The 13,722-nt window shown below is 40.5% G+C and overlaps 1 protein-coding gene across 4 annotated transcripts in view; it reads left to right on the top strand.

Moving 5' to 3' along the window:
• Nucleotides 1-13,722, top strand: part of ETV5 (ETS variant transcription factor 5) — a 60,345-nt gene that overhangs the window by 26,828 nt on the left and 19,795 nt on the right. For all 4 annotated transcript variants that reach the window (XM_019623808.1, XM_019623817.1, XM_019623831.1 and 1 more), the window contains exons 6-7: nucleotides 406-535; nucleotides 1,444-1,731. In XM_019623808.1, coding sequence (XP_019479353.1) covers nucleotides 406-535; nucleotides 1,444-1,731 — 418 coding nt within the window. The remainder of the gene's footprint in view (nucleotides 1-405; nucleotides 536-1,443; nucleotides 1,732-13,722) is intronic.

Genomic DNA, 13,722 nt, shown 5'->3' with positions numbered 1-13,722 from the left:
TTGTATGTTCTGTCCTTTTTGGATACATAATTATTCATGCCTACAATCTTTGGTTTTCTAACATACATTCATATTATTTTTATTTTTTTAAGAACTATCACCTGCAACATTTTTAAGGGTTTCAGAGCCTCTAGGAAGCAAGCAGATCCAACACCAAAGAAATCTGGAAAAAAGACTTGGCTAATAAAACGTGTCAGATGATGATTTCTGACTTTAAAGAACTTTTCATTGGTTTTAGATGGAAGGTTCTATGTTTAAGTTTTTGGCTTTCTCTGGCATGTGACTTGACATGAGTTCCAAGAACAGTCAGTCAGCTTGTTACAGGGTTTGCAGAAGGAAGTATTGTGCTCCCTGTTAATCGGCTGTCCTCTCTCTGTTCCTCCTTCATCCCTCTTCTCGTTTCAGTGGTGCTTCATGCCCCACCTCCAACCAAGATCAAACGGGAGTTGCACAGCCCCTCCTCTGAGCTGTCGTCCTGTAGCCATGAGCAGGCTCTTGGTGCTAACTATGGAGAAAAGTGCCTCTACAACTATTGGTAAGTGGAACCAGAGAAAGGCTGGCCAGAAAGTAGCCATCAAGCTGACTGTTTCAAATGTACAGCAACAGCTCAGACTCGCACACCCCATCATCATTCCAGGCACTGTAATCCTCTAGGTGCAGGCTAGTTCAAATGGGCCCTTGGTGCTGAACGTAAAATGCAAAACTGCTTAAACCAACTCTGCAGGGGTGGGGGGATGAGTTATTGGGGATACTGAGGCCTCCTAAGGGAAAGAACCTTGAATACTGGGGTATTTGATCTGTGGCTTTGAGGGAGAGAATATATACTTTTTCATGTCTATCATATGTTAATGTGAACTTTAAGCACCAAAGAAGTAATCTTCAAATCAGAATATATGAAAAAGACTCAGTGCTTGTGCCCTTTACTTAAGAATATCCAAGCCCCAGGAATGAAGCTTTAATTTTAAATCATTCTTTGCTCTAGAAGATAAACATAGATCTGCCTGAAAAGAGGAAGGAGACAAGTTGTTAATTCAAGTGATGTTGCAGCAGAAATTTACCTTCAATACAAATTCTGACTAATTCCTGGGAACTCTGGAATACTTGGGAGAGGGGGCTAGAAAACTCCATGGAAGGCATGAATTTTCCCCCCATCCATCCATCCCTACACGCGCTTACATGGAGAATTCTTTTGGAGGTGGGGGTAAAAGGAAACCGGAAGCAGAGGCTAAAATTATCTTTGAGAAGAATCACTAGAAGTGTTAAACAAGTCGCTGTGACGCAGTGTGTTTGTCACTTTTCTGAGGTACAAATATTCCCTCAGGGCTGCCAGCATTTTAACTATGTTAATGCTGTCATTTCCTGGCAACTGGGGGCTGCTGGACCTGGTGACCAGCTAATGGCTTCATTGCAGCCTAATGGTTTCTTCTCTTTTTCTATTTACAGTGCCTATGATAGGAAACCTCCCTCTGGGTTCAAGCCATTAACCCCTCCTACTACCCCTCTGTCACCCACCCATCAGAATTCCCTATTTCCCCCACCTCAGGCAAGTCTGCCCACCTCGGCACACCCTGCTACAGCTGGCCCCGTACAAGGTGTGGGCTCTGCCCCCACCCCTCATTCACTTCCAGACCCTGGACCACAGCAGCAAACCTTTGCGGTCCCTCGGCCACCACATCAGCCCCTGCAGATGCCAAAGATGATGCCTGAAAACCAGTATCCATCAGAACAGAGGTGGGTGCTGACCTGGGCTTCCCTTGCCGCCTCCATCCCCCTCCCCTTTTCCTCACTGGGTGAGGGGAAGCAGTTAGTCATACTTACCGGGTACCTATAAAGTTCTCATTCCATTAGGGCATCTTGTGACTTGTGAGGTAAGACTAATAATAATATGAATATGACCTGTTTATCTGTCACTATTCCTGAGGTACTCCAGATGGTTTGTAGGCATGACATCCTTATGAAGTAGGAACGGGGAGATAATTAATGCTATCCCCCCCATTACAGAGCTGGAGGAAGAGTGACTTACCCAGGATGCAGAGTCTGTTGACTCACTCAGGGCACATTGCCTGGCTCCTCACTGGATACTGCCGACTAGAAGTGAACCTTGGTTTATGCTACTCATAAAGACCTTATTAACACTTTACTTACAGATTAGGGAAGATTGCTGAGTTACAGGAGGTTTTATTACTCATCAGATTTTAACACATTATAACAGTAGGAGATTAGCTAAGGACCTTATTTATAATTACCTACTTTTGAGATAGAAATCTCCTGGTTTCATTCCAGGTAGTTCTATATTTCTCATAGTGAAATTGAGGTATCAGGAATAACTTGTCCAGAATCATTCATTCATCAAACAATTGTGTAAAGGGAACCTACTCTTCAAACACCAGACTTAACCCCTTGGGTCCCAGCCTTCTGAGCCTGTTATCTGTGGTATTCTAGAATTTTGGATGCTTGTGGCCTTTCTGTAGGGTGTTCTGAGGGCCTGGTCTTTTTTATTTCAAGTCTCTCTGGGATAAGGAGATAATGTAGGCGGGTAATTGTCAGTGATGTTACCAAGGGCTGCAAGATGGTGACCATTGTATTTCCTTTCTCTTTCTTGCTCTGCATTGGGTGGGTGTGGGCATGAGGGGCAGGAGAGGGAGACTGTATGAGTGTACCTTCCCCAGGCCTGCTCTAACCTAAATGCCTCCCAATATTTACTTTGAGGTCATTTTATATCTAGAGGGGAAAAAAAGTTAGCACTCTTGTCTGGTTCTATTCCCCTTCTCCCCATGCTGTGAAAGTCACTGTACAGAATAACATAATTTGGCTGGTTAGTGGTTATTCTCCTGGTAAGGCCAAAACGCCACAAACACCAATGATACGCCGAGTCCAAGGGGTGAGCGCTGATTGGGGGCCGACTCGGTAGTGGACCTTAGTTTCGGTTTTGACGGGAGCTCATCTGAAGGAGGCAGCCACCACTCAGCTTTTGCCAATTAATACCTTGTTAACAGCCTTGCACTTTTTCAGGAGAATTTGGAAATTTGGATTTTTATGTAAAAATTCCAGCTTGCTTTTTTTTTTTTAAGCTGGCAACTAATTCAAATTAAAAACAACAGCAACACTTTGCAGACTAAACAAAACCTCTCTGTGGGCAGAATCATCCTCCAAAGGCCTGCCAGTTTGGGAACTCAGAGCTGGATACCATTTTTATTCTAATAGTTTTTGGTTTTGTATTTTTAAACAGTATTCTCCTGATTTTCTGCAGGGATTAATTGCGTGGGAGGGGTGAGGTTGGAAATATATTTGGTATTTGAAATACTTAGCAAATTTTGTATTATACCACATGTGTAAAGGAAAATTACTTCATGTTAAATCTCTTATTTATGCAGTCATGTGTTTAACGATGGGGATACTTTTTGAGAAATGTGTAATTTGATGATTTAATCGTAGTGCGAATGTGATAGAGCACACACTCACACAAACCTAGATGCTGTAGCCCACTGCACACCTAAGCTGTGTGGGTACAGCCTATAGCTCCTAGGCTACAAACCTACAGCATGTGACTGTACTGAATACTGTAGGCAATTGTAACAGTGGTGTTAGTGTATATAAACATATGTAAACAGAAAAGGCACAGTAAAAATACAGTATAAAAGATAAAAATGGTACACTTGTGTAGGACACTTACAATGAATGGAGCTTGCAGGACCGGAAGTTACTCTGCGTGAGTCAGTGAGTGAGTGGTGAGTGAGTGTGAAGGCCTAGGACATTACACTACTGTAGGCTTCATACACACTGTACACTCAGGTTACACTACATTTATAAAATGAGATTAAATCAAGCACAAGAGAAAACGATGCAATCAAGAGATGTGGTAAACATGAGCTGTAAGAGGCTGCTGCTGGCATAACACAGCATACTGTTTTACAGCTAATTTTTTTTTTAATAAGTAGAAAGAGCATACTCTAAAATAACAATAAAAAGTAGAGTAAATACATAAACCAGTAACAGTCGTTTATTATCATTATCAAGTATTATGTGCTGTACGTAATTGTATGTGCTATAATTTTATACAGCTGGTAGCACAGCATGTTTGTGTAACTAGCATCACCACAAATGTGTGAGCAGTGTGTTTCACTGTTTTGTTACAATGGCTATGACTTCCCTAGGTGATAGGAATTTTTCAGCTCCATTATAATCTTATGGCACCACCATCGTCAGTGTGGTCCATTGTTGACTGGAACCATCATTATGTGGCTTATGATTATTTCCCCCCTTAATCCATGTTTCTTATGGGGGAGGGGCTTGTGTAAACAAACTGTGTCTGCGGTTGACTGAATTGGGGGGGAAATTCCGTAATTCTCGAGGTTATTTGTCCTCCTGTAGACTGTAGACAGTGAGCTTTCGTCTCTGTGGTGAAGTACGTTTGTCTCCAGGGTACCCATCCTCCTCCCAAAAGGAGGAGGTTTGATCCCTGAGATTTATGATTCCTCCCTGAAATTTGCCTGTCAGTATTGGACTTACTTCCCCGTATGCTCTGCCATTAGAAATGATGGGTCTAAAATAAAAAGACCTCACACCCAGTGGGGTGATACAGAGATCCTTGAGAGAACTGGGGTGAAGGGCAAAGTCCTGAATGGATGAAAATAAAAACAACTGAGATACTTAGGCTTATCCACAAAACCACTGTAGTCTCAGAGTTGAGAGTGCACAGGAGTTCCCATGGGGGCTTATTTTAAAATGCAGATTCTTTGCTGCACCTCAGAGATTGAGTTGGTGGGTCTGGGGCAAGGCCGGGATATATTATTGTCACACTTTGAAAAATCATGTTCCAGCCCTCTCTTCTATCCCCATTCTTACTGCACTCACCTATTTTATTTTTAAGCATCAAGTACCCAGCACTCTGAATTGTATTCTTATTGCCCTTGCCTAATACTAATGAGATAATGAGATGTCGGTGTGATACAAAATACATAAAAAACATGACAAATGATTTTGCTTATAGATACTGGATAGCACAACAGAAAATGAGACAAACTAAAATCCTTGATCTGATTTTTATAAAAGTAATAATTGCAGTCATGTATGACAGCAAGCTTAATAATCACACATTTAATAACTTTTATGCCTTCCCAAAAGTGGGGCAGATTACTCTTGTTAGTAACTGTAGTTTGTTCTTTGCTAACTTTTTATTTAAATTTGAGGGAATATTACTTCAGAACAAACCTCCAAACAAAAATGTGTGGTATTTTGCAGGATAGAAGGAAATACAGTCTTGTTTGAGCGTTTTAACAGCTCTAGCCAGTACAGACTAAGAAACCCTATTTTACAGAGAAGAAAATCAGGCCTCAGAGCAGCTAAAGGACTTCGTAAAGGTCATGTAGCCAAATGCAGGGTCGTACATTTAGAAGCCAAAGCATTAACTTACCGCTACACCATATGTTTTGGTTATGATTTGGAAAGTTACTAACATTCACTAATGTCTACTAAAAACCGAGTGACCTTGAGAACGCTGTTCTGACCTTGAACTTTATCCATCTCTTTATCTCAAACTACCAGAACTTTAGCCATCTCTTAAACTACAAAATCCTACTAAATTCCTTCATTACTTACCTAAACCCGTGTTGTAACACATATATCTGTTCTGTTTTGCTCACAGTGTGCCTTATCGCTTTAGTTGAATAAACTCTTTGAGGTTTAAAAACCATGATTTAGACCCCCTTTTTTAGACCGCACTTAGCCCAATATCTTACTTATCTTCAGTATATGTTTATTGATGATGTGATAGCCATTTGCTAAGATTATACTTTAAACAACTAAAATGTAATCTAGTCAAAAGTACATTCTTCATGTTTTATATAATCTTAGTATATAATTCTTCACAACTCAAAACTTATTTTTAGAAGATAAATACTGTTTGGAAACAAGATTTTATATTCATGATTTCCTCCCCCGAAGGAGGGGAGAAAACCATGTAATTTGGCATGTTCAGACATGTTCATTTATCCTTAAAGACCACAGCTGCTCCTTGAAGAGGAGGAGGAATGCTTTTCTTTCAGCCATCCTAATCTTGCAAGTTTTTTCATCGTGCTATTTACCATGTTTACATGTGCTGGGTGGTGAAACTTAGAGTATATTCCTCTGTTATGCCCATAGTACTGGCCAGATATGTTTTTGTCTTTTACTGTACCATTTCTTATTATGTCTTGTTTTGAGTCCCTACAATTCAGCTGAAGAGGCTTCACTAAGAGATGTATTGTCTAAGAATTTTGGAATACACTGCTCTCACACTCAGCATCAAGAAGCAAAAACTCAAGAAAAGACAAAATTTAAGAAGATACTCCTGCTGGTGGAAAAATTTTCTGCTTCTTGATGCTCCCCTAAGGGCATCAGTATTGTAATAGACTATCCTGCTGAAACTGATGGTCAGAATACAGAATAAAGAGTCATAAAGACAGGATCAGTAGTACCGGTGGCATCTTCTAAAAGAGCAAATGGCCTACTGCTTGAGAAGTTCTCTCTCTCAGTAGTTACGATCACAGCTTCAAAGGATGATGGGCTTAAATTTCCTGGAATTGTGATTTAATAGCAAATTACTCATTCTCTAAAGATGCTAGATAGATGAAGAGAATTAATATACTAAAGTTTTTTTCTTGTTTCTACTTCCTTTCTTAAAGTCCATCCCTAATAAATTGCTATTCATTTTTGTCCTTCAGATTTGGTAGTGTTTAGAGAGGGAAGAACTTGACTGTGAGTCACCTTTGTAGCCTGTCCTGGGATGAAGTGGATGTGTCTGATGCATCTTCTCCTCTCCACACACTCCTGTTAATAGCGTGTTATATACGGCAGCACAAACTCACTTTGGGATCTGAAACTGAGTTTCATAGGTGCCTAATGGAGCCTTCTTTAACAGACTCAGTAATGTACTTCTAATGGTTAGAGAGAGGGGTGTTTTTTGTTAGTTTTTAAAGATTTTATAGGGGAATTAAAGGAGGGGAACAGTCAAGTTGTTCTTCAATCTTCGTTGTAGAGGGTGCCAGTCGCCATCTGGCTTCGCATCGGCAGCTTGTGGCCTCTTAAGCTCAAGGTGCTATGTTCAATCTTAGTTGCGGGTGGGCGTAGCCACCATCCCATGCGGGGGTCGAACCAGCAGCCTTGTTGTTAAGAGCACACGCTCTATCCACTGAGCCATCCGGGTAGCAGCCCAGTTCAAGGTGCTGAGTTCAGTCTTAGTTGCCGGTGGGTGTAGCCCACCATCAAACAGGCAATCTTGTTGTTACACCAGCTGAGCCATCCTGCCACCTGTTGGCAGCTCAGTGACAGCTCAGCTTGGGCGCAGTGTCACTGGCTCATGTGGGACTCGAACTGGCGGGCCCTGTTGCTCAGAGCTCGCACTCTTAAGCCAACTCTTAACCAACTGAGCCACTCAGCTGGCCTTGTTGGATGTTTTTAGTTCTGAATCTTAAGAGCTTGTTTTCAGCATTTCACCATGTTTGTGATAGGTTTTTTGTTACCTTTATCAAGTTAATTTCCTTCTACCCCTAGTTTACTGAGAGTTTTTTAATGTGAATGGATGTTGAATTTTATCAAACACTTGACAATTTTTCTCCTTTAATTTTTTACTGTGGAGAGTTACATTGATTTATATGAAACCAACCTTGTATTCTTGTGATAAACCTAACTTACTCGTTATAGGGTTGTACATTGCTGGTCTCGGTTTTCCAATAGTGTATATTTAGGACTTTTCCATCACTTTTTTTTTTTTTTAAGATTTTTATTGGGGGAATGGAGGGATGGGGACAATGCTGGGGAATTGGGGGAAGGGGAACAGACAAGTTGCTGTCGTTTTTGGTTCTTCAGTCTAGTTGTGGAGGATGTTGCTTCACTGGCCCAAGTTGGCACCATCATTGCGCTCTTCCCGGGCGAGGCAGATCAGTCGCCGGCTTCTGGACGGCCGCTCACTGCGGCTGCTGGCCGCTCACTCTGGCTGCTAGCCACACACAGTAGCCCATGGCAACCCACTGCCACAGGCTGCAGCCTACACATAAGAGAAATTTACATCATTAAGCTACAATACCTTAGAAAATATATTGGTATCATATATAAAGAATTCTAGAAATAATTATATTTTGTTCATTTCATAACCCATCATTATGAATATTAAATCTCTGTCCCTTCTCAAGCAATTCTTTTTTTAAATTAAAAACATTTTCAATTACAGTTGGCATACAATATTATATTAATTTCAGGTGTATAACATAGTGATTAGACATTTATATAACTTGCAAAGTGATTACCCCAATAAGTCTAGTACCCAATGGATACCATACATAGTTATTAAAATATTACTGACTATATTCCCTATGATGTACTTTACATCCCTGTGACTGTTTTTTTGTAACTGGCGATTTATACTTCCTAATTCCTTCACCTGTTTCACCCATCCCCTAACCTCCTTCCCTCCCCCACCATCTGTCAACCATCAATTTATTCTTTGTATCTATGAGTTTGTAAAACAATTCTGTCTTGATTGATTGGTGAGTCGTCACCGGCGACTCACGGCAGCCCAGCTCCAGGTTGAGCTGTTGTTCAGCATCTCAGCTGTGGAGGGCAGTGTCACTGGCCCTCATATGTGGGATCCGAACCGGGGCCCTCTAGCGTCCCAAGCCAGCTCTTAACCATCGCGCCACTCAGCCGGCCCACTCCATCACTATTTATAATTGAGAGTAATATATACTTTTTCTTCTTACATTGTCCTTATTGGGTTTTAGCACTGAGATTATACTCATCGAATGAGTAGAGAGTGTCCTCCTTTTTATATATTCTGGAGTAGTTTGTGTGAAGTTGGAGTTCTTTATTCTTTGAATTTTTGAAAGAATTTATGAGTAAAACCATTTGAGCCTGATAATATCTTTGCGGGAAGATTTTAAATTACTGACTCAGCGTCTTCACCTTTTATCGTCTTGCTCTGGATTTCTATTTAGTTGGGTGAATTTAAGAAATTATTTTTTCTAGGAATTTTTCCATTTTGTGTGAGTTTTAAAATTAAGTAGCATAAAGTTGTTTATAATTTAAAAAAAAAACAACTCTGTAGCATCTGCAGTTATTTCTTTCATGTTTGATATTTATCTGGACCTTTTTTTTCTTTCTTAGTCTTAGCAGACAATGTCATTCGTCTTTACAATAAATCAACTTTGGCTTTACTCATCCTCTCTATTGGATGTTTTCTGTTTCATTGATTTCTGCTTTTACTAAAGTATCTTATTTTTATTTTCTTTCAATTTTTTTTTCCTTTGGTTGGATGATCAGCTCATTAATTTTTAGCTTTTTTTTCTTTATAATATAAACATATAACCAAATAAAACTTCTAAGGTTGGGTCACCATACATTTAGTTTTTCCTGGATTGCTTATGATTTATGCCTTGTCTGGATGTAATTGTTAATAACATCCCTTTTTATTATCCCAGAATATCCTGGTTTGGGCAATCAATTCTTTCATTTCCCTACCCAAGTCCTGCTTTAGCTGTACCCCACAAGTTCTGATTTTTGGTATTTAAAAAATTCAATTCTAACTGTTTTTCCAGTATTTCTTTCAGTCTTGAAGTTATTTAAATATATATGTATATTATATATGTATATATGGTATATATAATACCATATATACATATATATGATATATTTTATATATCATATATACACATGTATGCATATATATTAATTTCCAAACATAAAGGAATTTTCTAGTTGCCTGAACTGTATGAATTTTATTTAAATGTCATCAAGAGAGTATTTAAAAACAATTATAGAAACAATTGTGGAAATAGTAGGCCAATGGCCCTGCAGTTGGACAAACTAATAGACCTGGGATTGAATCCCAGCTCTGCTACTTCCTATCCATATGCCCTCAGGCAGGCAGTTAACTTAACTCTTAAGTTTTGGTTTCTTTATCTAAAAATAGAGAATAGTAGATACTTACTGTAGTATCATTGGGTGGGTTAAATGAAATCATATTGGCATAGAGAAGGTACTCATTAAATGTCAACTTCTGTGACAATTTTTCTTTTTTTTTTTTAAGATTTTTATTGGGGAATTGGCGGGATGTGAGCAGTGCTGGGGAATTGGGGGAAGGGGAACAGACAAGTTGCTGTCGTTTTGTTCTGTTGTTCTTCAGTCTAGTTGTGGAGGACGTTGCTTCACTGGCCTAAGTTGGCACCATCATTGTGCTCTTCCCGAGTGAGGCAGATCAGTCGCTAGCTTCTGGACGGCCGCTCACTGCGGCTGCTGGCCGCTCAACGCTAGCTGCCGGCTACACATGGTAGCCCATGGCAACCCACTGCCACAGGGGCTGCAGCCTACGCCATCGCTGGCGACTCACGGCAGCCCAGCTCCAGGTTGAGCTGTTGTTCAGCATCTTAGCTGTAGAGGGCTGTGTCACTGGCCCTCATATGTGGGATCCGAACCGGGGCCCTCTGGCGTCCCAAGCCAGTTCTTAACCATCGTGCTACTCGGCCGGCCCAGACAATTTTTTCTTTTTAAAAATCTTTTTTATTTCATAAAGGAAACTATACCAAAGGAATCTTCCCAAAATGATGTAGATACTGTAATTTAGAAATTTTAAATTTTGAAAATGTAAAAGCACTCTTTATCCCTAATCTTTTCATTGTCAGACTTATTAATATTGTACTTATAAAACTAATACTTTAACCATCTTGTATTGGGACATCACCTTCCTCCTTCCATATTTGACCTTGAGAAATCAGACAAGCATCTAGGCCTTTCAAGGACATTTTGTTCCTCATCTCTCCATGTTTTATCACAGTTTAGGTGGGCCAGTTTGAGCCTAAGCGGAGCTGACAAGCCTCACAGAGCCCTGAGAGCTGTTTTGGAGTTCTTTGATGTGTTTAGGGACAATGTTTGGGTTTTGTTTTGCAACAGTGGCTCTTGGTGTATGACAGGAAAATAAACATTAATGTGAAGTTGGTTGGCATATTGCCACCTAGAATATAAATCAGCATTCTCTTTCTAAGAAAGGAGACTGGATATTAGATAGGCAGCTAGTGGACGCTTGTGTTTTTATGTTTAGGATCATCTCCCAATTCCTTAAGTTCTTCCCTTAACATTTACATAACATCTGAATTTGGCGTGTTGTGGGGTGGGGGCAGTGGGTGACGTTTAAGGTAATGTCTATCAAGAACCTAGCAGAGTGCTGGGTGGGCCCTGTTTCATGCATTATCTTATGTAATCTTTACAAACGACCTTTGGGATGGGGTATATTGGTTGTCCTTATTTTACTGACTAGGAAACTGAGGCTCAGAGCAGTTACACAAATCACCCAAGGTCACACAGCTAGTAAGTGGTATAGATTGGATTTCAGCCCGGGATGTCCTGACTTCACAGCCAGAGCCTCTTCTCTTACCCAGCTATGCTGCTGCTTTATTTTCTACCTCCTCTTAGCCTTAACTTCTGTTTTTATATTATATTATATTATATTATATTATATTATATTATATTATATTATATTAAGTATGTGGTGTTGGTTACTTGGCTGATTTTATGTATCACCTCTCAGCTGGCCTCTGAACCATCACTCCTTCACCTGGCACCCATAGCCACTGTGTAGCCTTTATTGAATCCACACTTCTCTGCTTTTTTCCTCTAAGCATTGTGTTTACTCTGTGTGTTGGCAGCAAAAACCAAAAAGGAAATGCAGAAAAAGCATCTAACGGTTTTCATAACGTAAACCAAATGTTGGTAGCGTGGGTGAGCTCTTGGGAGGAAAGGCGCTATATAAATCTGACAAATAAATAAATAACTAGTTCCTTAAATAAACTGGCACTGAAAAAGCCTTAATCTGTAACCTATTGAATTTAGTCTCCCTCAGTAGTCAGCCTCTTTTTGCTCACCAACTGTGAGTTCACTACCGGCCTGAGCTCTGTTGGGATATGGGTGGGAGTGGAAGGGGGGAAGAAGAGGTTAGGAACCAGGCCACTCATCCATTGAAAATGACTGCCTGCCTCAGTAAACAAGAGGCATCTTTGTCATCGCTGTATTATGTAGACAACACATTCTTAGATACTTCAAAAGGATTTCAGACGGGAAGGGGGTTCAAATGAAGGTCAGCTAGTAAAGTTCACAGAATGTATTTTGAGGAGAAGGAAGGACTGAATTACGTTACTAATCTCTGCAAATAGAAGCCATTGTCAGCAGCAAGTTCTCAGTCTTTCTTCCAAATACGTTGGTTTTGTGACCTACCCTTATGATCCCCTTTGCCACTTCCACTCCCTCAAAACAAACCAAGACAGAGCAATCCCAATTACAGAATCTGTCTGCAGATCCCAGACCCCTAAGCTTCACGAATCCTTAACGTTATGACGGGGGTTGCTGGCTGGTGCCCATATGGAAGTGCCCTTTCCTGAAGGGGCTATACCAGGACGGCTCTAGAGTTTCATTCTGGAAGGTGAGAAGATGAGCCCTGAGAGGAAGTGGAATGATTGGGCTTGCCAGCTGCAGGGGCTCTGGTTACAGAGCTGAGTGGTGTGTGCCATCTCGGAGCCATCAAAGGAAGTGATTTGTGGAGGTCACCTTTGAAGGTGCTAAGATGGTGACAGAGGGGAAGGGGAGAGAGCAGTGCCCTTGTTACTGTTCCTTCCTGCTAGCATAAGGTTTGAGTACTTGATAAAAAATAAGGCCTTAAGAATACCTTCGTCTTTCTGTTCTGCCCACTTCTTCAAAACTTGCTTCAAACATTCAGGTTTGCAGCCTGCTGCTGGTGCCTGTGTTCTAAATGTCAAGCCTAACCCCAAGTTTCAGATTTACACTTCTTCAGAGACCATGGCAGGATTTCCTCAAATAACACCAACTTTGAAAATCTCATTCCTGATGAAGTTCCACTGTGATGCATTTAGCATCTCCGTGAAAGAACCTCAACCCACTGAACCTTACATATACTAGTTCATAAAACTTGTTTAACACATCGGCCAGGCAAACTCTGATGCCTTTGGATAAAAGGGTAAGGATATGTAAAATTGTTCGGTGATCTTCATGATATGAAATGATCTGAGGGTGCTGCTTTTGATAATAGGGTGGTGAAGACTCAGTGGGGGAGCCATGCTCTACCTTGAACTGAACAGTGCTTTTATCTGCACTCAACCTCTTCAGTTTAAGATTTCATTATAAATCTTGATGTTCTAGAAATCTGTTGGCCACATGTTGCCACAGATTGATTCAAATCAAATTCAAATTATTTGATTAAAGCTATTAATAGGATTCAAACTAAAAGTAGAGAGTAAGACCTTAATATTACAGGATTATATTGTTAATTTTTTAAAAAGTCATTGTAATTAGTTGTTCTATAATCCTTTATTTTTTGGCTGTACCTTGACTCGTACTTTCTACCTGAGGGCATGTATTCCCAAATGCTTTTCTTTATCCACATAGATTAGTGCCTTATGCATATTTCATGGACTGAGGCCTCACATTGAGGGCTACCATCTCTAACTTCTACACCTACCCTCGTGATGTCTACCACAGTTGTCAGTGATTACAGCTGTGCCAGAAACCATGCTTTTGTAGACATGATTTTATTTCATCATTCCAGTAGCATTTGGATGGATATTACATCCCCATGTTACAGATGAGGAAACTGAAGCCAAGATAATTTGCCCTCCATCGCTTCCATAGTAAGTGGTGTCACTTCAGGACTCCAGGCTTGCCCTTTTACTAACTGGACAAGGGCAC

This window comes from Hipposideros armiger, unplaced genomic scaffold (genome assembly GCF_001890085.2).
Source record: "Hipposideros armiger isolate ML-2016 unplaced genomic scaffold, ASM189008v1 scaffold_14, whole genome shotgun sequence".
In the NCBI taxonomy this organism is placed as follows: Eukaryota; Metazoa; Chordata; class Mammalia; order Chiroptera; family Hipposideridae; genus Hipposideros; species Hipposideros armiger.
This window is presented reverse-complemented; position numbering and strand designations above follow the sequence as displayed.